This window comes from Manis javanica, chromosome 16, assembly GCF_040802235.1.
Source record: "Manis javanica isolate MJ-LG chromosome 16, MJ_LKY, whole genome shotgun sequence".
In the NCBI taxonomy this organism is placed as follows: domain Eukaryota; kingdom Metazoa; phylum Chordata; class Mammalia; order Pholidota; family Manidae; genus Manis; species Manis javanica.
The window spans coordinates 46,583,209-46,606,292 of record NC_133171.1 but is presented as its reverse complement, the minus strand read 5'-3'; the positions used below and the strand labels follow the sequence as shown (position 1 = coordinate 46,606,292).

The 23,084-nt window shown below is 53.7% G+C and overlaps 1 protein-coding gene across 11 annotated transcripts in view; it reads right to left on the bottom strand.

Annotated features, from left to right (window-relative positions):
• The window catches only part of LOC108387514 (anthrax toxin receptor-like), a 66,320-nt gene that overhangs the window by 18,282 nt on the left and 24,954 nt on the right, over window positions 1–23,084 (bottom strand). For 9 of the 11 annotated variants that reach the window (XR_012126025.1, XR_012126024.1, XR_012126030.1 and 6 more), the window contains 13 exons: window positions 21,987–22,058; window positions 20,737–20,808; window positions 19,442–19,523; window positions 19,296–19,329; window positions 18,218–18,297; window positions 18,067–18,135; window positions 17,616–17,696; window positions 17,471–17,531; window positions 13,214–13,306; window positions 12,021–12,090; window positions 11,355–11,445; window positions 9,647–9,863; window positions 2,194–2,444 (listed from right to left, as the gene is read on the bottom strand). Coding sequence is in view for 1 of the 11 variants with exons in the window: in XM_073224129.1 (XP_073080230.1) it covers window positions 2,437–2,444; window positions 9,647–9,863; window positions 11,355–11,445; window positions 12,021–12,090; window positions 13,214–13,306; window positions 17,471–17,531; window positions 17,616–17,696; window positions 18,067–18,135; window positions 18,218–18,297; window positions 19,296–19,329; window positions 19,442–19,523; window positions 20,737–20,808; window positions 21,987–22,058 (1,030 nt within the window). In the remaining 10 variants the exon portion in view is untranslated. Of the gene's footprint in view, window positions 1–600; window positions 2,445–7,253; window positions 7,325–9,646; window positions 9,864–11,354; window positions 11,446–12,020; window positions 12,091–13,213; window positions 13,307–17,470; window positions 17,532–17,615; window positions 17,697–18,066; window positions 18,136–18,217; window positions 18,298–19,295; window positions 19,330–19,441; window positions 19,524–20,736; window positions 20,809–21,986; window positions 22,059–23,084 lie in introns of those variants that run through there. The other 2 variants (XR_012126033.1, XM_073224129.1) reach the window with 2 other exon arrangements.

Genomic DNA, 23,084 nt, shown 5'->3' with positions numbered 1-23,084 from the left:
TTTGGGTCTTTAGGCTACTGTAGTGTTTATCCCACACCTGGCACAAATGATGAAGCCCTTATACCATGTGGTATGAAAGGGTATCAGCTGGGCCTAGGATGAAACATGTGCATTTTCTTTCACCACTGCAAAATGGGCCAAGGCCGTCTAGGCCTTGAGTGTGATAGACCTGTCAAGACTCTGAGATGGATGTCCATGTGACCAAAGACAGTATGGCTGGGTTCCCTGCAAGTAGCTTAAATGGACTCACCAACTTATCAAAAAAAAAAAGAGCAGATGCCATTTGTTGATGGCATTCCCATGAGTTGATGAAGCAGATGAACTGGCCCAGATATGTTGGCTAGAAGGAAAGCCTGATTCTGATGTGACCCAATGGTTACAAAAATGTTTGTTGCATCTGGGGCAAAAGAGAATGTGGGCTGTAGCCCTTCAGCAGGGCCTGGACTTTAACCTTTGAAGAAGTCATCAGAGCCCAGCAAGAGTGTATGCTCTAAAAGGGACTTAACACCAAGGGAAACAAAAGCGAAAAGGAACACGGGACTACATTAAGCTAAAAAGATTCTGCACGGCAATGGACATAATCAGCGAAACAAAAAGGCATCCTACAGTATGGGAGAATGTATTTGTAAATGACACATCCGACAAGGAGTTAACATCCAAAATATATAAAGAACTCACACGCCTCATCAACCAAAAAGCAAATAACCTGATTAACAAATGCGTAGAGGATCTGAACAGACACTTCTCCAAAGAAGAAATTCAGATGGCCAAGAGGCACATGAAAAGATGCTCCACATTGCTAATTATCAGGGAAATGCAAATTAAAACCACAATGTGGTATCACCTCACACCAGTTAGGATGGCTGGCATTGAAAAGACTAAGAACAACAAATGCTGGTGAGGATGTGGAGAAAAGGGAACCCTCCTACAGTGCTGGTGGGAATGTAAGCTAGTTCAACCATTATGGAAAGCAATGTGGAGGTTCCTCAAAAAACTAAAAATAGAAATACTATTTGACCCAGGAATTCCACTCCTAGGAATTTATCCAAAGAAAACAAGTTCTCGGATTCAAAAAGACAGATGCACCCCTATGTTTATCACAGCACTATTTATAATAGCCAAGATATGGAAGCAACCTAACTGTCCATCAGTAGATGAATGGATAAAGAAGAGGTCGTACATATACACAATGGAATACTATTCATCCATGAGAAACAAATCCTACCATTTGCAACAACATGGATGGAGCTGGAGGATATTATACTCAGTAAAATAAGCCAGGCAGAGAAGGACACATACCAAATGATTTCCCTCATTTGTGGAATATAACAACGAAGCAAAACTGAAGGAACAAAACAGCAGCAGACTCACAGCTCCAAGAATGGACTAGTGGTTACCAAAGGGGAGGAGTGGGGGAGGGTGGGTGGGGAGGGAAGGAGAAGGGGACTGAGGGGTATTATGATTGGTACATATGGTGTGGGGGGGATTACAGGGAAGACAGTGTAGCACAGAGAAGGCAAATAGTGACTCTGTGGCATCTTACTACACTGACAGACAGTGACTGCAATGGAATATGGGGGGGCTTGATAATATGGGTGAATGTAGTAACCACACTGTTTTTCATGTGAAACCTTCATAACAGTGTATATCAATAAAACCTTAATAAAAATATAAAATAAAATGAATAAAAGGGACTTACACCAAGTCCTACAGCAACCTGGGTTGATAACTAAGGGTCTGATACTCCTCAAGTGGCAGGTAACAAATCCTACCATTTGCAACAACATGGATGGAGTTAGAGGGTATTATGCTCAGTGAAATAAGCCAGGCAGAGAAAGACAAGTACCAAATTATTTCAGTCATCTGTGGAGTATAACAACAAAGAAAAACTGAAGGAACAAAACGCAGCAGAATCACAGAACCCAAGATTGAACTAACAGTTACCAAAGGGAAAGGGACTGGGGAGGGGTGGGAAAGGAGGGGTAAGGGGAAAAAGGGGCATTAAGATCAGCACACATAATGTAGGGGGTGGGCATGGGGAAGGCAGTACATCACAGAGAAGACAAGTAGTGACTCTATAGCATCTTACTACACTGATGGACAGTGACTGTAACAGGGTATGTGGGGGGGACTTGATAATGGGGGGAATCTAGTACCCACAGTATTGCTCATTTAAGTGTATATTAATCATACCAAAATTAAAAAAAAAAACAATATTGGGGTTTTGGTGCTGTAGAGATCGTGTTATGGGGTGAGAGTTGCAGAGTGGCTTTCCAGAGTGTCCAGGCTGCAGCAGGTATGAGTGGCATCATTCAGCTGGGCAGGTTGGGCACCCTGGCACCATGAGCAGGTGCTGAGGATGGAGCAATGGCAGCTGGGTTGATGCTGTGTGCGGCAGGATGATCCACGACGGGCGTCAGTAGGGGGACAGCAGAATCACCTGTCTGTGGGGAAGAGGAGAGAGAGAGAAAGTCACTGAGAAGCCACTGGAAGTGGGGGCTGAAGGCTGTAGTTTCCCTCACTCATGGGGTTGGCCAAATTCCTTGTCTTCTCAAGCCCACCCTTGTCCTGCTGGCCTGAATCTCACTGATCCCCCTGCCAGGTCTACCTAGGGGCACCATGGAGCGTGCTAACATCAGGCTTCCGAGAACCTGTCTTACCTGCATCAAGCCTCAGAGCACACTCTGCCCATATCCTGTCCTAGGCTCCTCCGTCTCTGGCAGGAAGTCCACTCTCACCTTCCTGTGTATCTACTTCCTGGCCAGGCCCTTGGCCTCCCTTCTCAGGCCTACTCGAGTGTCTCCTCTCCCCTGGGCACCTGGCTCGGGTCCACCCTATTGCAGCCCTCACAAAATCACCTTCCCCGAGAAGCAGCTCCTGGCAGCTGCCACCTTCAGCTGTGCTTCCCCTCTGCCTGGGAATCCAGCTCCAGGGCCCAGCTGCCTTGCTAGACTCCTCACCGCCAAGCCCCTCACTGGTCACCAGCCTGGCCTGCATGCATGCAAAGCCTGTGACCCTGCCCTGTGTGTCCCTAAGCTCCCACTCTGCCCCTGGTGCTTTTCCGCTTGACAGCTGTCCACTCCCCTGGCCTAGCCCCTGACCTTTTTGTGAGAGCAGAACAAACAAGGCTGCCTATGTTAGTGCATGAAAGGCTACAAGGGGCCTGGTGACACCCCGTCCTCTCAAGCCCACTGCACATTTGCAGACTCTATTCACCCATCCCCCGCTCCACCTTGTCCATCATGCCACATTCCTAAGGCCAAACTGGGGGCACTCTGGCCCTACAGCCCCCAGAACACTGGACCTGGATCTCCCTTCTCAGCACTGATGTCAGTCTTCTTGTGCCCACGGGGAAGTCCCAAAGAGATTAACTGTTTCTCTTGGGCATATTCTTAACTGTCTATTTTTTCAGGTCAACTTTAGAATCATTTTGATCAAATTCCCTAAATGTGTGTAAGCAACAGCTTTGGTCCCTGCAAGGAGCTGTGGGAGGAAATGACACCCATTTTGTACAAAAAGGACCTTGAGAGGGGGTGGCACAGGTCACCTTTGCTGGGAGCCCTTCTGCTGCCTGGGGTGCCCATTTAGTGAGAGGGCAAGATTTCCATCCTGAACCTGACTCTCCTGATGGATCTACGAGGGTCGTTTCCCATGAACTGTGGGCTGCCCTGGGCTCAACGGGGAAGAGAATCAGGGCATGCGCGTGTGCGTGTGCATGGGTGTGTGTGTGTGTCTGTCTGTCTAGGAGGGATGCTCTGTAAGGGAGCATTAGGAGAGAAACTCCTCTGGGATTTGAAGGCAGTGGGGCAGAGACACAGCCTGTTTGCCAGAGCAGAAGTGAACAAGGCTGCTGCTGTTACTAGGTGCAAGGCCACAAGGCCACTCTGTGGTAACATGCCCCCAGGCACACTGGGCTGGCTGGCTGGCGCTGAGATCAGGCTGGGCTGGGGCCCTTCCTGCTCTGCAGAAACTGCAGGGCCCAGTGACACCAAAGCCTCTCAGCCCATCATTACCTTGAGGCCTAGACTCTAACACTGAAGGCTTAAAGAGCAGGAGCCAAAACCCCAGCACCTGTGAGAGGGTCCGGATGTCCAGCTGGAATCCTACAGTCCTGGGGTCTCCAGGGCTGTGGCAGGGGAGAGGAGGGGAGCCCGTGCACAGGGCACAGCTCTCCTCAGCACAAGCTCAGTTCATGTAAGAAATCCTGCGTGCTGCCACGTACTGTTGGGGTGACCTCGTCCACTTCCCTGACCTCTGGGACCCCCACTGTGCCACCAGCGAACAAACAGGTGGTCACTTGGGGCTCACAGCACTGCTGGGACGACTTCAGAGGTGGTCCTGAGGGGCCTGGCCAAACCCTGGGTAGCTGTACATGCCCAGAACCCATCACTCTGCTACCCTACTCGCCTGAGCTGGGCCCTTGGAAAGGTGAACATTTCAAACAGTTGCTCAGGGTCCCCACCCACACCTTGCTGGGCACGAAGGCCATCCTAGAAGCTTGCTCTTGTCCACCCTCTGGTCGCTTGCCTCCCCTTGCTTGAACTCTCTATCTGGCCCTGTTGTCCCTGCCCCTGTCCCTGCATGGTGTCTCCGGGTTGTGACTCCACTGGTCAGAACACTGAGCCCACCTTCCACAGGAGACCTGAACCTCTGATGCCAGGCAGTGGCCCTGCTGGACACAAGCATGCCTCAGGTGTGTCTCATCAGCCATGTGCAGAGGCTTCTGGGGCTGCCCAGAACTTCTAAATGCTGCCTGCTCAGTCACTGGAGCCAGGATGTGGCCAGTGCAGCCCTGCTCGGACTTTGGGGACCACATGTCCTCCAGGTGTCCCGGCCCAGTCCGTGCAAAGGGTCTGAGGCTGAGGAAGCTCAGGTAGATGAGTCCCACGTGAGCCAGGAGCTGTCCCTGGCCCCAGGGTCTGAGTAGGGCCACCCTCTGGTGGTTTGGGGATAAAGCCATCAGGAAATGAGTGCTGACCCCAAAGGGGGACAGGGCAGTGAGAAGGGAGGAGCCAGGGGTGAGGTTCAAGTTCAACTCTGCCACCTCCAGGCTTTGTGATATGGGAAAAGTTGCTTGGCCTCTCTGTGTCAGGGCCATCTTAGTAAACCTGGGACACCATTAAAACCTACAGGTGCAGTTACTGGGAGGATTGAAACAGTGAAACTATGTATGGTTCTGATCTATCAACTGGTCCCTAAGGGGAACACAATAAAAATCAGTCAGTGTTATTATTAAATTCTAAGATGATAATTATAACAATTTGGTTTCCCTCTTGGTGTCAAAGGCAATAACGGAAGGAATGAATCCCTAGTAACTGGTAAGCCTGACACCTGCCTGAGCAGCCAGGAGAGTCTCAGGAATTGAAGGGAGCCGCACACCCACAGGGTGGGGTGCTCAGTGCGGAGGGACAGTGGTTTGGGAGGCCAAGAGACCTCAATGGCCTGCTTTTCCCCCCAGGCCTGTTGCCCTAAGTTTTGAAGAACTGGGTAGTGCCCTAGATAATAAGTGTCCTAACACCTTGCGATGACAATGCACGGGACTGTGTGGGGGCCCTGCTCAGGGTCAGCTGGGGGCTCAGGAGCGCCATGCCCTCATGTCTTAGACATCATCCTTGGCAGGTGCCCATACGGGGCTCTCTGACCCACTGTGCCTGAGGGTAACTGTCAAGGGCACAAGCAAAGTCCCCGAGCCCAGAGGGAGCACCTCTGTGCCCCGCTTACATATTCGTGGGCTGACACGCCTGTGGCCCCTCGGTGCAGGTCCCAACAAAGTCACACAAGGGGCCCAGTTTGTCCTGAAAAGCAGGTGTGGCTGTGAGGAAACTTAAGGCTTGGCCGCTGTCTTGAGAGGGAGAGCATCCCCTCTGGCTCTGTCTTCAGGGCAATGCCGACCCCACACTGCAGCCTCCACCATGGGCAGGGGGCCCGTCAGCCTTGTGTGTTTGGAGTGAGATTATGGTCAGTCACCGAAAGTTTTGGAATTTAGAACAAATCAGAATTTTTGGTGTAGGAGAGTTATGGGCTACATTTAGAGGAAAAGGTCAAAGGTTGGAGGCAATACAAAGTGACTACAGAGAGGACGTGAGGAGGAAACATGGGGTGGTCACAGCACAGGAGCTGGAAAAGTGGGGAACAGGGCCTGCATCTCGGGGACACAGAGAAGGCAAGAGGACCCTTGTTCTGCTCATGGGGCAGGTTCACGATACTAGAGTTAGGTGGGGACCAGAGGAAGGCAGAGAACAGACCAGAAAGTGGCCCTGGACCCAATGGCAGGTGGCATTATAGATGCCGGACCCTGTGGCTCAGGCCCCTCTGAGCCCTGACAGGTGTGAGCATGGGGCAGGCACTGTGGCAGAACAATCCCCAGCAAGGGGCTTCTATCTCTGGCAGGTGTGTTTTGGGTTCCCTGGGTCCCCCACACTGCCTGTAGTGAGAGCAGGATGGCTCTCAGCTGCCATTTGAAGCTTAGAAGGAATTAAAGGATCTGTCAAAAATAGATGTAGAATCAGGGAGACGGTGGCAGAGCCTGACAGACACCATGGGGCTCTTTCTTCCTCAACACCTGCCAACCGGGTCCCCGTCCACCCCTGTCATCTCTGGGCCCTGTAGGACTGGGTTCTCCTCACTGGGTGGGGCCCTGGTTCTTCCTGGGGGTGGGGGTCCTCCAGGCCCCTCCTCCAGGCGCCTGTCACCCTTTCCCAGTGGGTCACAGGGACCCTGCAGTTCTCTCCCTCACTCTGTGGAGGGGACTGCTGCAAGAGCAGCAGGTGACACTCACATTTCCGGGGAGTGTTCATGGCAGAAAGAACTTGGCACAGACCTTCCCCGGCTGTCCCTGCCCTGTGCGGGCTCGTGCAGTTCAGTTTGTTCTCCCCAATCCACCCGAGGGCCAGGGAAGCCCGAGCTTTGCTGGGGCGGACAAGCTCTGCCAGAACTGTGGACTGGCACCTGTCGGGCAGCCACCCGCATCCAGAAGCCTGGGCCTGTACCAAGGGGAAGCCCCCGGGGGGGGGGGCTGGGACCAGCCTGGTTGGGGGGGAAATATGAGCCCTCATGCCTTTTCTCTCTCCCAGGCCTCTAGGGCTGGGACAGTGTCTTGTACTGTGGCGCCAGGTGATCGAAGCCCAGCACCCATAACCTCACCACCACAGAAGCCCGGCCTTCTGGGCCCGTGTCTGTGGGGCAGGAGCCGGCTACCCCTGTCCTCCCTCAGCCCAGCCTGGGTATCAGCACCTGTCTATGACCCTTCTCACCTGCATTGTCGTTTCGCCTTCATTACAACACTAATTACTATGTGGCACTTCTGTCCCAGTGACGCCAGGCTCTAGAAAGAGAAAACAGTGTCTGCTTCCTTGCAGGCAGCTCCTGGGGTAGGGACGCTGTAGTTGTTGCCCTGCACCTGTCACTTCCTGGCCACTCCGCAATGTTTGCTGGGAGAACTCAAGGACCAAGGAGTCGCACCCTGTCCCTTAGGAGAGAGCCATCCTAGGGAAAAGCCAGCAAGCTCTTAGTTTGCAAATAAGGCTGTTCCCCAAAAGGGCAAGAAATTCTGTCACATCCCCTTCACTCCCTGAGGCAGCTCCCTCAGACAGACCTGGTCCTGGGACTCTGTGACTTAAGAGGGTGGCCAGGGTTTGCAAGGACAGGGCTGTGCTCACGTGACCCTGGTAGATTGGTCTCCCCAGGCCACCTGCATCCATACAGGGTACTGACCCGGACAGGGTTTGCAAGGACAGGGCTGTGCTCACGTGACCCTGGTAGATTGGTCTCCCCAGGCCACCTGCATCCATACAGGGTACTAACCCCAGACCCTCATTTCCTACCCTGGGACACCCACCTGAGGTGAGCCATGCCTGCTCACCTGATACTTGGGCTCTGTGCGTACCTGGGCTGGGCCTCCCTCACAGCCTAATGCCATATAAGATGCCCTCTACTCTCCCTAGCCCTGCTGCCCTGAAAGGCAAACCCCACCGTAGCCCCTCTCTGAGCCAGGATTCAGGGAATAAGGCTTGTGCAATGCAGCGCCACATACATGAGAGCCAAGAGGAGGGGACCAGGTCCTGAAACCCAAGCCTCTTTACCATAACTCACCTGAGTCCTATGGAAGAGCCTCCTACACACAGGCCCTTGGGGATTGAACAAAAGCCCCTTTGTTTCAATGGGAATCATAGCAGTTGCTCAAACAGGCCAGAGTTGCTAATTCAGTGACAGAGGCCTTTGGTCAGGCTCTGATGGGAGCACGAGAAGGGTGTCCTCTGTGTGACACTGTGAGTCCCACACCTTATAGGGGGCCCCTCTATCTCTTCTCAGGGCATGAGAGCTGCAGGGTGCGGGGGGATCTCCCTAGGCTGAGGGGGACCTCATTGTGAAGGCCAGTGTGCCCTCAGGCTCTGGCAACACCACAACCAAACATGACCTACCGTGTCTGGTTTTGGTGGCGGCTTCTGGGAAATAGAAAGATGGAGTGCTAAACACAGGGTGAGAAGGGCTCTGGCTCAGCCATGCCCCCAGGAGGGGACCTGCTCTGCAGCACAGGGACAGAACAGGGCTTTGGGTGTCCATCTGGGTGCTCGCTACGTGCAGGTCTGTGGCCTGCTGGCTCCACCTGCCTGAGCTGAGCCCACACTTCCCTGTGGGTCCCCGGGGGGGACATTCAGCCTGGGATGCCTGGTGCTGGTACAGGTGGTTTTCATCAGCAGCCTTTAGGTCGTATGAAGACAAGAGCTCCTCCCCTTCCCCTCCTGCTCCTCCCTCCCCTTCCTCTGCACACCCTGAACCGCCCCTGTGCCCAGAACTCAGGGAAATCCACCCAGCACCCTGGCTTCCTGTCCTCATGCTCCCAGTTTGCAGATCTCAGACCTGCAGGCGTCTTACTGGTGCTGCCCTCTCACACCTCTGGGGGTCCCTCCTCCCCGAGCCCGCACACCTGTCCTTGGGAGCCCGGCTAGCCAGGCCTCTGCGCCCGCCCTCCCCGGGGCCCGCCTCTGCCCTTTGCTGTTGCTCTCATTAGGCAGGACACTGGCCACATGCCATGAAGGTGACATTTTTCCCCCAGTACCCCAGGGACCAAGGCCAGTCGAGACACCAGACCTGGAGCTGCCATGGCAGGACTGGGGCCACTTCATTTCTGTCCCCTGTCCAGCACGGGGCCCAGCACAACATGGTCCTGAGTAGTGACTGGGAGGGAAGGACAGGGCTCCAGAGATGGGCAGAGGCCATGTCTGTTTGTAAAGGCACAGCGGCCCCAGAGGAGAGGAATTCTGGGGCACCTGGCCCTCCCTGTGGGGCCATCACTGCCCAGGCAGGATCTGTGCTTTCTCCAATCCACAGTAGAGGTCTCTCCCTGGCCTTTGTCCCTTTGAGTCCTTCAGAAGCCTGAGTCAGGGCCTGGGGTCACTTCTCCTCAGGGGGAGGGCAGTCCACAGGTCCCCCCTCTGAGGGAAGCCTGAGGCACAAAGCTCCTTAGAGGCCAGGCTGTGTGCCCAGGAATGGGAGGGCAGCTCTGAGCCTCCATGTGCTCAGGTGATGACCTCGGAACTGATGGGACCTTCCCACAGGCGGAATCCTAGGGCAGCCAGGAGTCTCGATACTTTGGGGGGCTGGGGAGGGCCTGGGCCACAGGGCTGTGTAGTCAGGGGTCACTCACATTGAATGCAGCATCGGCAGATGCAGTACATCAGCAGGATAAAGAACAGCATCAGGAGAAGCAAAGTGCAGAAGAGAGGATTGAAATTGAACAAAACTGGACCGGGAGACCCTATATCTGGGTCAATATCCTGTGTGTCACCCGGCACAGCATCTGGAAGGTCATGTTGTTGCACAGTTGGTGATACGGCATCCAGTAGGGCAGGTGGGGTCCCCTTCTGAAGAAAGCACACGTGTTAAGTCCTTGGTACACCTGGGCAGATTCCTGTGGTGCCTATCACTTGACATCCCACCCCACACCTCCAAATCCTCCTTTACACTCAGATTGTTCCACTCTGAGAGGGCACAGTGGGGCTAGGAGCGCAGGGCTGGACCCTGAGGGCCTCTGAAGAGCCCTGGGCCACAGACCCGGCTCAGAGGCTCTGCCCCAGAGCCCTGTCAGGGAGTCCGGCATCCTCCGTGCTGGGCCACAGGCAGCCCCCACTGCACGCCTGGGCTGACAACACAGGGGCCTGGTGAGGAGCACACCAGTGAAGGCACACAGGGGGTGCAGGGGGTGCTGCTGAGGTCGGCATGAAGGAGGACTGCAAGATCAGGGCAGCACCCTGGGTCTATCTCCCCACAGCCTCGCCCTCCCTGCCCCCTTCCACAGAGCTGCTCAGCCCCTCTGAACCTGCACTTCCACATCTGTAGGAGCGAGTGAGTGGACACCTGTGAGGTTTAGAGTTCATAGCCCGTCCTAGTACAGGGCAGGCCCGTAAGGAATGGGGGCTACTGTCCTGTTGTTACTCATAGCCAAGGAGAAGCTCACTGCATCTGTGCACTCAGGTGCTGCAAGTCCTGAACCATTAAACCAAGTGAGATGCTTCAGAGAAGTAGAAGAGAAACAGGGCGAGACTGACTCAGTGCCCAGGAGGCAGGGCAGAGGAAAGAAGAGGCCAGGCCAGGGCTGGGGGAGAAGCCACTGTGCTGGGAGTGGACACCAGCTGGCTCCTGAGTTCTTTTCCCAATGTGCCTGTTGAAGGGCGGTTGTCACTGGGTGGGACTCCTGATGGGCAAATGGGTCAGTTCTGTCTGCTGATCTGTGAGCAGACACCCAGGGATAAGTATAAACAGACATGCACAGGAGTGTCAGGGCTGTTGGAAGCCAGGCTTGGGGGCAGGGGCTGTACCCACAGCTGGGCCGGAGCACCAGTGCTGTGGAAATTCACCTCAACTATGCAGGGCCACAGGTGGTCCCAGCCTCCAGGGCTCCTGGGTCTGGGACCCCAGTTTTGAGGTGGACTCTAGCTCCCTGCACACAGCCTCCAGCCTACACCCCTCACCTAAGCCAGACCCAGATGGAGCTCTGAACTCCCCACCAGGAGAACCAGGCCAGGGAGGCAGCAAGGTGGGAGTCAGGGGGCCGGTCTCAGCATTGTTCCGGAGTCCGCTTGGAGCTCCAAGTGGTCGGTGCCATGTGCCTTCAGGGTGCACAGCCCCAGACACTTTTACACAGGGACTCCCAGGGCACTTCTGAGAGTCAGGGCACAGCTCCCCGGTGAAGGGCTAAGGGGCTGTAGTGGCTGTGACGTGCTGCACAGGTGCCCAGCTGCACAGGCTGCTTGCTGGGCCTGCCCTGGGCATTGCTCCTGCCTTTTGCTTCCCAGTGTGTCTCTCCGTCCAGTGAATGGACTGAGCATAGTCCCAGAGGGAGGCTGCAGTCTTACCCTGGAAGTCACACAGCTCCTCCTGCTGACATCAAAATCGGTCTTGATAAAGGAGAGGCCATTATTCAGGCTGATATCAATGAAGACGGCCCTAAAGCACAGAAAGGGCAGACAGTGACCAGCAGCCCAGATGGCACAGTGCGTGCACTCGGCTCAACCTGCAGCCTGACAGTGGTCCTCGTTGTAATGGCTCTGATCAGTGGGCATTCAGGACACCAGATAGGAGGCAGCATGGCACAGGAGAGCCCACCCCAGGCAAGATGAGGTCAACCTCTGCAATGAAGGCTGAGCGGGCGGTGAGGAGCCCTGCATGGCCTAGATGCCCTCGTGGCCATGGGCTCAGTGGCCAGGCTGGCTGTTTGGTGTCCCCTTCCAAACTCTTTTCTATGACAGGGTATGATGGCTTGGCCCTGAAAGGCTGCCTGGGCCAAAGATACCATCCCTGGGGCCCATCCCCTCCTGCATCCTGCCCTCCTTGACAGAACCTGGGTGACAGGGGATCACAGCCCCTCAGGAGACCACCGCACAGGCGGTTGCAGAGGAAGCCCTGAGCCCTCCCAGAACAGGTGTGAGCAGCTCAGCCAGAGGAGGCACCCCACCCCCGGCCCCCGCTGGTCTCGCCATAGTGCCAAAAACTGACCACTGCTCCCTGAGCTTTTCACTTACCGGCCCCAGTTATTTATCTTCAGTCCTGGGCATGTAATGGAGGTGTCTTGCACAGATACAGCCTCTATTCCTGGAAGAAATTTACATGCAAATAATGTGAATGGACATGTCCCCACATCCCCGTCTCCCCTCCTGTGGCCCTTGGCAAGCAGAGCCCACCCTTTGGCAGATGTCGGCTTCTGTTCTCTGCCTTCCTCAGAGCACCTACCTCACACCAAGTACCGTGCTGCTGACTCAACTGTCAGACTAGCTACGACCTTCTGAACATTCTTACCCCTTTGTTGGAGCTCATAATAAAAACTAAATGCTAAGTATGGTCAGGGGAAAGGATTGGTGTCTGGGGTGTGGAATGGTTAGGATTAAATGGGGAAAAAGTCCCCAAAGAGGTGCAAACTGACTTCCCATTGGATATTCACAGTCCAGATAGAAGAATGATGTGATGGCAGATCAGCATGCAGAGGGGCCTGGACAAGCACGATTGACTGGAAAGGAGTTTTCAAACCACTATTACATGCATGGGATGAATGTCCATTTATTAGTGTCTTCTTTAATTTCTCTTAAGAGTGTCTTGTAGTTTTCAGGGTATAGGTCTTTCACTTCCTTGGTTAGGTTTATTTCTAGGTATTTTATTCTTTTGGATGCAATTGTGAATGGAATTGTTTTTCCTGATTTCTCTTTCTGCTAGTTCACCCTTAGTGTATAGGAATGCAACAGATTTCTGTGTATTAATTTTGCAACCTGCAACTTTGCTGAATTCAGATACTAGTTCTAGTAGTTTTGGAGTGGATTCTTTAGGATTTTTTATGGCATCACCTTTCAATCTCAAGTGAACACACCATGCAGGGAGACCTGGCAGAGACTCAGAGCCCTGGGGCTGCCTCGACTTCCCTCCCACAGACTAATGGACTCGAGTCCTTGCCTCTCAAGGGACGTGAGAGCCCAGGAAAGGGAGGGGGATGCAGCTCTTAGGGCACACCCCACCCCACACCCAGCGAGGGCTGCAGGAGAGGCTGCTCCCAGGGGTGTGATGGTGCTGGGGATCAATTAAGTCCTGCCAGGCTCCCAACCAGTTACCCCTTCCACTGTCCATGCTGCTTATTTTCAGTGTGTACATAGCGAATGGTCAGCACGGGCTTTGAAGGCTTGGTGTGCTGTGGGACAGCTGTCACTGGAGGAAAGGAGGGGCTACTTACCTACGGTTTTCTTTCCAATTCGAAATTGACAGACAACTTCATCCTTCTGTATGTTTTCAAAACCTTTTCCAATAACCTTGACTTCATTTTTATCTGCAAGAGTAATATCCAAATATCTCTGTGAGGAAGCGCTGAGGTATTTTCCTCAGATCACAACTATAGCAGGCCACCCCCAAAACAGAATCCCCATGAACTCTTGGGAGGAAGCAGCTGTAGCTGAACCAACACCTGGGCAACACCCTGGCCAGGTCCTCCCCTGGGGTCACTGAGGGCCCACTCTCAGGAGCCTGGGCTGGGCTTAGCCTTAGGTGCTGCTCCCCACCTCCCATGACTCATGAGGTACATCCTTCAAAGGCACCCAGCCTAGTTCCCTCCATAGGGGCAAACCCAACTATGGGTTTCTGCTCTGAAATACCAAGGTACCCCCTAATGGGCACAGGCAGGGACCCAGCAACCCTTATGTAATTGAGAGAGGAGCCAAGACATCCTGGTGAGTCAGCCCTGGGTCATGTCTGAGCTGCACACACACACCTGGGCACCTGGGGACTTTCTGCCACCTGGAGTCAATTCTCTATTGCCCCCCACCCCCTTTCTGGGGGCCTATGGCAGAATGGAAACCAGAGAAGCCAGGCCCGTTCTTGTGGAAACAAAATATGGGGTTTCAATAGGATACATGGCTTCCCCCAACACCTGGCAGTCAGAGGGTCAGGATCTGATCTCAGTACCCAATCCAGGACCAGAGAGGATGCCACCTCTGCTCTAGACCCAGCTGAATAGCTATCATGCAGCTCCTCTGGAACGCCTGGGCTCTGGTTTTCAACTCATGGGGCTGTGACTGCTGAGCCTGAAACCCTAGAGGGGACATAGCTGGCCTGAGCCTCGTGGGGAAGTTTGGCAACAGCCTCTACTTCCATATCTGTGACACACAGGGAGTGTGGAGCCCAGGGCAGGGCTGAGAGCCCGGAGCACAGCAGGTGCCGGCACCCCTGGGAACGGTGCACAGTGCCCCTCTGCTCCATGTGTCGTCCCCGGCCTTGTGTCCCTGCTGCCCTTCAGGCCCTACTCTTGGCCACTTGTCCTCTTGCAGGAAGTACAGCTCTCAGGGGTCTGCTTCACTCTGGGAATTGTAGGCAAGTGGGGGAAGGATATGGTTTCAGGGTTTTGAGCAGAAGGGATGTTGAGTTAAAGGACTGTGCTCTGCCCAGACTGCTGCTCCTTTTACATTCTACCTGCCCTCACCCTGTTCCTCCAACAGCAAAAACCCCAAGAAGAAAGTGAATCCAAGAGTGAGCACAGCCAGCCTGCAGTGAGCTATACTTCCCCCACTACACTCCCGCTGCCCACCAGCTCTGAGAGCGCAGAGGGACCTTCAGTCCCAGGACGGGAGGCAGATCCTTTCTGGAAGGGAGGACATTCTTTATGGGAGAAAAGTTATACACCAGGCTGCCCGGGATCCAAGGACAGGGGATGGAAGGCAGCTCCCTGGGAAGGCCAGGTGGAGCTGGGCGGTGAGGAAGGGTGGCTGACCGCCAGGACTGGCAGGGGCACAGTGGGAGCTGACTGCCCTGGGGCGGCCAGGTAGGGCCTGGGACACCACGTGCTACCCGGAACAGGCTCAGGGAGAGAATTCCCACACTGCTCACCCACTGTTCACCTGTGTGTCCCCTGCCTGCAGCTATTCTACTGCTGGTATTGATCCCAGGAGAACCCTGCCCCATGCCCGCAGAGAGGTAAGCTTGGGAAGACCCCACAGGGTGGCTTGTAGTAGCATCTCCTTCAGAACAATCTTACTGTTGAACAAGGGAGACTAATGAAATTAATTTGGTCCTTCAACGTAACAGACGGCTGTGCAGATGGCTGGAAAATATTATGTAGTGCATAATCCCACTAATATGGAAATATCCTTGTCAAGTTTACTGAGATAGGTGTGCACACATGTGTAATCAAGTTCTTATTACACAGGTATGTAACATATGTATAGTCAAGTCCTCATAGTAGTTCTCTCTGGGAGAGAGTGGGATGGGACCAACGGGGACCCTCATCATAGTGGAGGGACAGTGGCTACCCAGGCTGGTGGCAGGAGGATCCCTTACTGCACAGAGGGCCCTGCAATGGCCAGTCTCATAAGGAAAACAATTCGAGGCCCCTCCTCCAGCATGGCCCCCCAGGGGTGAACACCCCAAGCATCCCCAGCAAATACACAGGCAGGATGAATGCCAGACCGTTGTGCCCAGTGCACCAGGCCAGAGCCAGCATTCAAAGCACGTGGGCCCACCGAGGAGAAGTGCAAAGCAGAGGACTGCCTGGAGGAAATGCCAGGAGGGGAGCTGCTCCCAGGGGCGGGGCTGGAGGCAATTGCCTGGGAGGGCATCCAGGGGGTTTTCCTGGGCAGCACTAAATTCTGTATGTCCGTGGGCTGACTCACACAGGGTCCTGTACAATTCCCAGCCTTGTCAGATGGCACCGTTACCATTTCTGCATTTCAGAAAGAGAACTCTCAACGATCATTAGTCCCTAGTTTGAGATATGCAGACTGAAGGGTTTCATGGGAGGTAGCCTGATGTCGGTATTTCACTGTGAGATGCTTCAGAAATCAGATGGATCATTGAAGGAGAGAGCGAGAGCCAGCAAGGACTAGTTCCACACATGACCAGACAATATGGTCACACAGGAATTCTGAGGACCAGTTAGTGGAGATGGGGGCTCATTGTACAATTGTTTCCAATGTTGAAGATTTTAAGCTTTGCATAATAAAAGATTGGAAACAGAAAGCTGCATGATAGAAATAATATCATGGATAGTGCCCAGCAGAAGTCATGGTGCAGCTTGGATGACAAGTGACTAATGGGAGGCGTAGTGCAGGGAGCTATACTTCCCCCACTACAGAGGGAGAGGGGGCGGCCCACCAGGAGCAGCTTTGAGGGTGAGACTCCTGTGCGGTGGGCCTCAGAGGATGTGTGGGAAACTGAGGCAGGGCTTACAGTAGCCTAGCTGCCCAACCCCACCTCTGCAGCAAATGAGGTTTAGAGCAGAGGGGTGCTTGCCCTGCAGGTTGTCAGCTAGTGACCTCAGGTTCCGTGGTCAGCCTGGGGTGGGTAAGTGGCGTCTCTGAGCAGTTGTACCTGTGATGGGCTGGAGCACAGGCATAGGGGCAGGGAGGAGCCCTTGAGCCTCATGCCCAGCCCCTGCCTGCTTCCTCAGGGCCCCCTGATTGCATCCCCAGGGCAGCCTGATGAAATGGGTTCTTTTACTTCCTTTGGGGTCCAGGTTTCTGCTTTGTACTTTCAAGTGACTGTCACTCTGTATAGTGGCATTTGACAAGAAGGCAGCAGTATAACAGATCAGAGCCAAAACTCTGGGCCACACTGGTAGAGGGCATGTTGCAGGCACCTGTCACTTCATCTTGGCTGCCATGGAGAATGGTGACTGGCACCCTCACCTGTGGCTTGTCATGTTGGTCAGATGCTGTGGCCTGTGTGTCCAGCAGACATAATCACAGAAATGAAGATGTCAAACTGGCAGCACTTAACCCAGGAGGAGCAGAGAAGGCCCCCATGTGTGGGGTTGCTAGACCCCCGCCACACTGCATGTTCAGAAGATGGGGAGTCACACAGCAGCCCCCAACAGCTGGCTCAGTTGGAAGCTGTCATCCTGGAGGTCCCTCACCCATTCAAATTACATTTCAAATACTAATCAGACTTGGATTTCTGGGTGGTTTCTAAATAGTTTGACGTATTGTCCTGGTTATATGTGGTTGGGTCCCATTTGGTAGTGTTGTTCAGGTTTTTTAAAAGTTTTTTAAATTTCCTAATTAACCTTTTGGTTGTGAGATTAAAGAAAGTAATTACACTAAACTTATGTGGCGGTCATTTTGCAGTACAGTCACCAAGCCATTATGCAGTGTGTTCTAAAGTGATAGGGAGTCCATTACAAACCTGGGCAAAGATGCCATCACGTGCCCACCCCCCCAGCACACCCAGGCACCCATACCTCACACAGATTAACATATGTACCTGACACAAATGTTCTATGGACCCAATGCGTATTCCAAACCACAATCCCCCACAGACACCACATTCACGTACACACAGCACATTATACACATTCACACCACACGTGCCACACACACATGGTGCACTCAAACACACCGCACAGACTGGAACCACATACACCACTACCACCACACACATGGCACATTCACAAAACACACACACACACACACACTCCTGCATTTACAACAGCAGCCCCAGTTATTACCTCTAGTGCAGATAGCAGAGAAATCCACAGACGTAATCTGCACACATGACCTCTCTATGAGCTGAAATAGAGAGAGGAGTGGCAGGGTCATGGGAGTGAATGGCGGGGGCACGGCGTGCAGCCCCCTTCATCCCCCCTCACTCACTGGGTCAACGATGTCTTCCAGTCCAGGGTATCCACTGTCCACTCCAAACACATGATCCTCTTCGCCAGCAATTTCCAACAGCTGAAAGGGAGAGGAGATGACCTGAGCCCGCAGCCAGGGGTGATGACCCAGAGGTCCCCATCCCAGGAGACAGACACCGGGGGCTAGACCCTGGCATCCACCAGCAGCCCACCCTCAGGGAAGGGAAAATTCTTCCACCATCACCTCTGCTGTGCAGCTCTTACACAACACTTGTTATTCATTCTGAATGGCCACCTTGCGTATCTTTCAAATCCCTGGGGCCAGCCTAAGTGGAGAGGGCCCCGACCCCACTCCCCAGGCACTTTTTGGTGGGTAGAGGCCGATCCTCTGGGTGACCCTGAGAGAGCCATCTTTGAAGCTTTCCCCAGCTAGACTCATAAGTGACCCCTCGTTACCTCCTCAGAATTACCTGGGATAGCTGATAATTTTGCACACCCACGAAATACAGAGTTGCCCCCAACTGCTTGGATTTTGCAGCCTGAGAAAGAGGAAGTGTTGGGTATAATAAATTTGGTCCAAATATGTGGACCAAAAGGCTGGTAACAATGGGCTTGACTCACTTCAACTTGTGTCTCTGCAAACGATTCTGGCAGCAGTTGTTCACCTGTCAGCACGATGATGAGGCTGGGTACCTTCGCTCCTGTGGGAGAGGCAGGGCATGTCTGGGTCAATGAGAGCAACAGCCTCAGGCCTCCAGGACCCGAGCACTGCTCGCCACACCTTACCTTCCTGGGGAGAGGCCACCCAGACCTCAGCACCTGCCACCCACATGCCTGGAAGGCTTTGCAGCTTATCATGTAACAAGAAGGGCCCCTAGCCCAGGACCCACTTTGCAGATGAGGAGACTGAGCCCAGCTTAGGGTTATTCCTACAGAACTGTCACTTCTACCAGATGGTACAACCTTTGCCCTGAAAGGCAAGTCCAGCAATTTCACAGGATAAGCATCAGCCTTCCAGATAAGCAAAAGCAGGAGTGGGCACACCTACTGTGCAAGACTCCCGCAGGTACATGCAGGCCTGTTCCAGCTCTGGACCTCACGCACAGCTCTCCCACGGGCACTTGTAGACCCAGCCTCAGGGCTTGAGGTCAGAGGCAGGTGAGCAGTAGACCCCCTCCCCAGCTCAATGCCTCTCCCTGGGCCCCACATCTTTCCTAGACCCTACAGCCAAGATGCAGATGTTTCTGGGACAGGCACAAGACTTTTAAACTACAGGAGACACAGAGCAGGAGCATCAACCCAAGGGAAGGAGGTGAAGGGAAAAGGAGTCAGGGAGGAATGTGTGCTCAGCAAGGGGGAAGGTCAGGCTCCCTTCTTACACGGAGACCCCACCAGCCTAGGACCTGCTGGGTTTCCCCCTTTCTTCTTCAGGCAGCCCAGCTCCAGGGCCAGAGCCTCACATTTCCTAGGAACCGCGAAGTCGCACACGCGACCCTTTGCTGTGCAGCGGGACATCACGGGGTGGTTTTCATCCCCACTGCTCGGAGCAGGAGGCTGCCGCTCAGAGAGGGCACGCAGCTGGCTCCACAAGTCAGAGCTTGGATGCGGCCAGGGATGGTCTGCACTGACCTCACTGAGGCCCAGGCCTGGCTCTTTCCCCGGACACCATCACCAAGAAGGCAGGAAGCAGCTCACTTACCTGCAGCACGTGTTCTTTTGATCTGCTCATTGGCCTGCAACAAAATGATGGAAAAAGTGTTTCGGGGGTACAGTGAGATGACCCAATGATGACCCTCTGAGAACTTGATAAAGCACAGCCACATCTCAGAAATCTAGGTTCTGTACCTTTTCCAATCCGTGCTGCATATTTATGGCTCTGGTAGGTCGTACACTGAGCAATTCGACAAGAGCATTGTTTATTTTTTTTCTGAAAAAAAAAAAAAAAAAAAACTCAGAGCAGGTGGGAGATGGAATGAGGGGTTGCCTATTACAACCAGCCCCAGGCTGTCCTTGTCCATCTGCACTGCATGCAGCCCTGCCGGGACGGAAGACAGCCAAGAAGCCCTGCCCCGGCCCTTTGTCCTGTGCCTTTGGCATTGGCTGGCCTGGTTCCCACCTTCCCAGTCCCTATCGGGTGAGCAGGGTGGCAAGGGGATGCTGCTTTCTAGACCCGTAGGTGAGGCCTGGCCTTCTCTATACTCAGGTCTGTCTAAGCCGTGCAGAACTGGGGGCCTCCCCCAGGGGTCCACCCTGACTGTCCATGGTGAGTACGGGGTGATCCCAGCTGCGATTCCATCACAGTGTGACTGGCAGCACGACCGCCCCCCAGGGGCCCTGCTGAGGGCACACTGTACTCGCACACTTAAGGCAGAGCTTGGAAAGGTCACCGTGCTCACCCTGGTCCCTGCTGTCCACAGGCCCTGGGACCCTCCAGTGCAGGGTCCTCAGGCTCTGTCTGGTGCTCCTCCCACTCTCAGGGGGTTCCAGTCATTTTCCTCCATGAGAATCTTAACCTCCCTGCTACTCAGAAGCTCCATAACGTCCCACCTCCCACCTAGACCCTCCTGGGATGCAGGCCCACGGGGCCTTCCTCCAGCACCCTGTCCCAGCCTGGTGTTCAGGACCCACTCCTGGGCTCACATGACCAGACTCACTGGGAACATGCTCCCCTCCTGAAGCACCCACACTTGGATGATACCCATCCCTTCCTCCCTGGTTCTGATTGTCTCCCTCTTTCCCCAGCGGCCCAGGACAGAAAGTGACAAACAACAGCAGGTGCAGGCTCTGTCCTAAAAGGCCCCCCACATCTGCTCCACCTGATTAGGGAATCTTCACAGTCAGCCTGTTCTAGGGAAAGCATAGAGCATGGAGGGAAGGACTAGGGTCAGGTGGCAGGATGGGCTCTGAGGGGAGGAGTCTGTCTACTAGCACAGGATCCAGCCAGTGCCAGTGCAGAAGTGGCAGTGGGGCCCAGGGGGCCAGGGCCGAAGGTCACGGAGGGCAGTGAGGGGAGGGTCCAGGGCAGCCGTGCCTGCACACCAGTGGGTTCTTCAGTGTGGGCTCAGGGGCCCCCTCTGCTCCCTGGCCCTCCCAGTGGCCTGATTACTGGGTCTGCTTTAGGGGATCAATGAAACACTTACCTGTCTGAGGTCAGCTTCATGTTGATGCGGCCATGTGTCGAGTAGGTAATGAACGACATACGCTGTTTGGGGCTTGGGAGGAAACATGGGCTTGTGAGCAACTATACACACAGGCTGAAAGTGATGCTGATATGCAACAGGGAGGGGGTGCCCACCAAGCTCCCTGTTCTCCATTCTGTCTCTTTTAGTGTGGAGTCTATTTCCTGGACTCCAGAAGTTCTCATCATTTTAGTGAAGGATTATGAGGCCTGGAAGGCGTGCAGCCCTCTTGTCAGAGTGCGGCATAGCACCCTGTAGACCCAAATCCCAAAAGTCTGTTTGCTCTCTCTGCCTCTCTCTCTCTCTCTCTCACACACACACACGCACACAGGGCTGCTGCATGCACAAGGAGACAGACAGCTTCATACTCTTCCACGAGGGCCCTCCCAAGCTGGCCTCTCCTCTCCTGTCAAATTCTTCGTACTTTCACTTCTCCTCCTCCCTGGACCATCTTCCCCACCTCCCTCCCCCTCATCTCAAAGAAATTATCCTCCCTCATCAGCCATTCATATTCTCCTCTCCCTTTTCACCTTCTGGCCCCCCTCTCTTCTGATCGCCTGGCCCTCATTATCCTTTAGTTACATTGTTCCCACAGGTCCCCATATGAGCTCCCCACTGGTCCTGGCTCTTGCCCACAATTATGAGACTTCTCTGCCTGGAGTACAGCTGGAGTCCTGCCTTTCTGGAGTCCCACCAGCGTCTCTGATCACGCATCATCCAGAGCTCCCTATGGCTCACAGCAGGAAATCCAAGCCCTGCTTCCTGGCATTATTGGCCTCTTTTGCCTTGGCCACAAGTTGACCTCTCGCTTCATCTCCCAGCCTTCCCATGTTAATCATGTTCAGCCAAACAGACCTCTTACTGCTCAAATGACCTTCATGGTTCTTGTTACCCTGTATTTCTCATCCTTCAAGACCTAGATAAAATTTCCATGTCCAGATGTTTAGTTACAGTGTTAAGTAGTTTGCCTAGTTCCTAATCTGTGAGGTCCTCCAGGGAAGACTGTGCCCCTGAAAACAAGGCCTGACTCCCAGGAAGGAGCCAAGCAAGGCTGCAGAGATCTTAGAAAACAAATGGGATCTGTCCTTCTCTCCTGCTTCAGAACACTGCCCTGAGCTTTGCAACCTGAGGCAGTCCCATGTCCACTGCATCTAAATAGCAATGTACTCAGAGAGGAAAATGCCCTGCAACACAGAGCTGAAAAGCCATACTTTTTAAATCTGTTCACCAAATCCTGCACAAAGCTCTGTGTGAACTCCCAGTTGTCATTTACACTGCGTGATCTGAAAAAGAAGAAGACATGAGTCAGAGATGGAGGTGCATGTATCACGTGAGCATGGTTTCTGCCTTCCCTGCCTTCCTGCAGGCCCTTAGCAAGCTCCTCCACGAGAGCCCCCAGCTCCTGAAATAGCTAAAGCCAGCACAGCTCCTGGAGTGAGGTCAGTGGGTTACCCTCGTGGTGACTTTAGTCAGTGTGAGTGGCAGCAACTGACTCATTAGACCTGTGTGGTAGGGGATGGGGGACTTCTCCGATGAGGGGCTTTCGGTGGCAGACACGGATGGTTGATAATGCTACATGGGAATGTTAGGAAATGAGGTAGGATGCATTGGTCTGTAAAGCCTCCCAAAATTCTGATATGCTGACTCTCCTGGTCCCCCATTTCCCCTTGGGAATCACCACCCAGCTCTCTGCTCCTCTTCCAGCCCTTGAACACGGGGGTGGGTTATGGCTCTCCGCTCTTCCTCCCCACCATTCCTTCTGCCTACAAGGCTACATCTAAAACTGTCAGCAAATAGTGAGGAAACTAAGGATAGATGACCCCAATATCAAGATTATCCAGTGAGTACGTATCTATCAGGCACTTTACATACATGATTTCTGATTCCAGAACAACCCTATGATAGTACAATTATTCCCACTTTTCAGATGAGAAAACAGGATTCCACAGGTCATAGAATGTGACACAATTTCAATAGCTAGCATGGATGTGAACCCAGCCCTGGCTGCAAAGCCCACACTCTACCCATTGCACTTGGCAGGTCAGGGTGACACTGAGTCAGACAACTGCTGGGTAGCAAAGCAGCAGACTTTGTCCACCTACTTAGAGATTTTCTCTCAGACCCACACTGAAGTGCAAGACAACTCCATTCCTAACTAATGATGGCAACACTTTCCCTTTTCCTCCCCATTCTCTCTCTCCTCTGCTTTCCCGTTGAATGAAAAGGACACTCCAAAGACAATTTATAGGAAACAAGAGTCTTCAACCCACTATCTACTCTGGGATAGTTGTTAATTGATGTAATTTTGA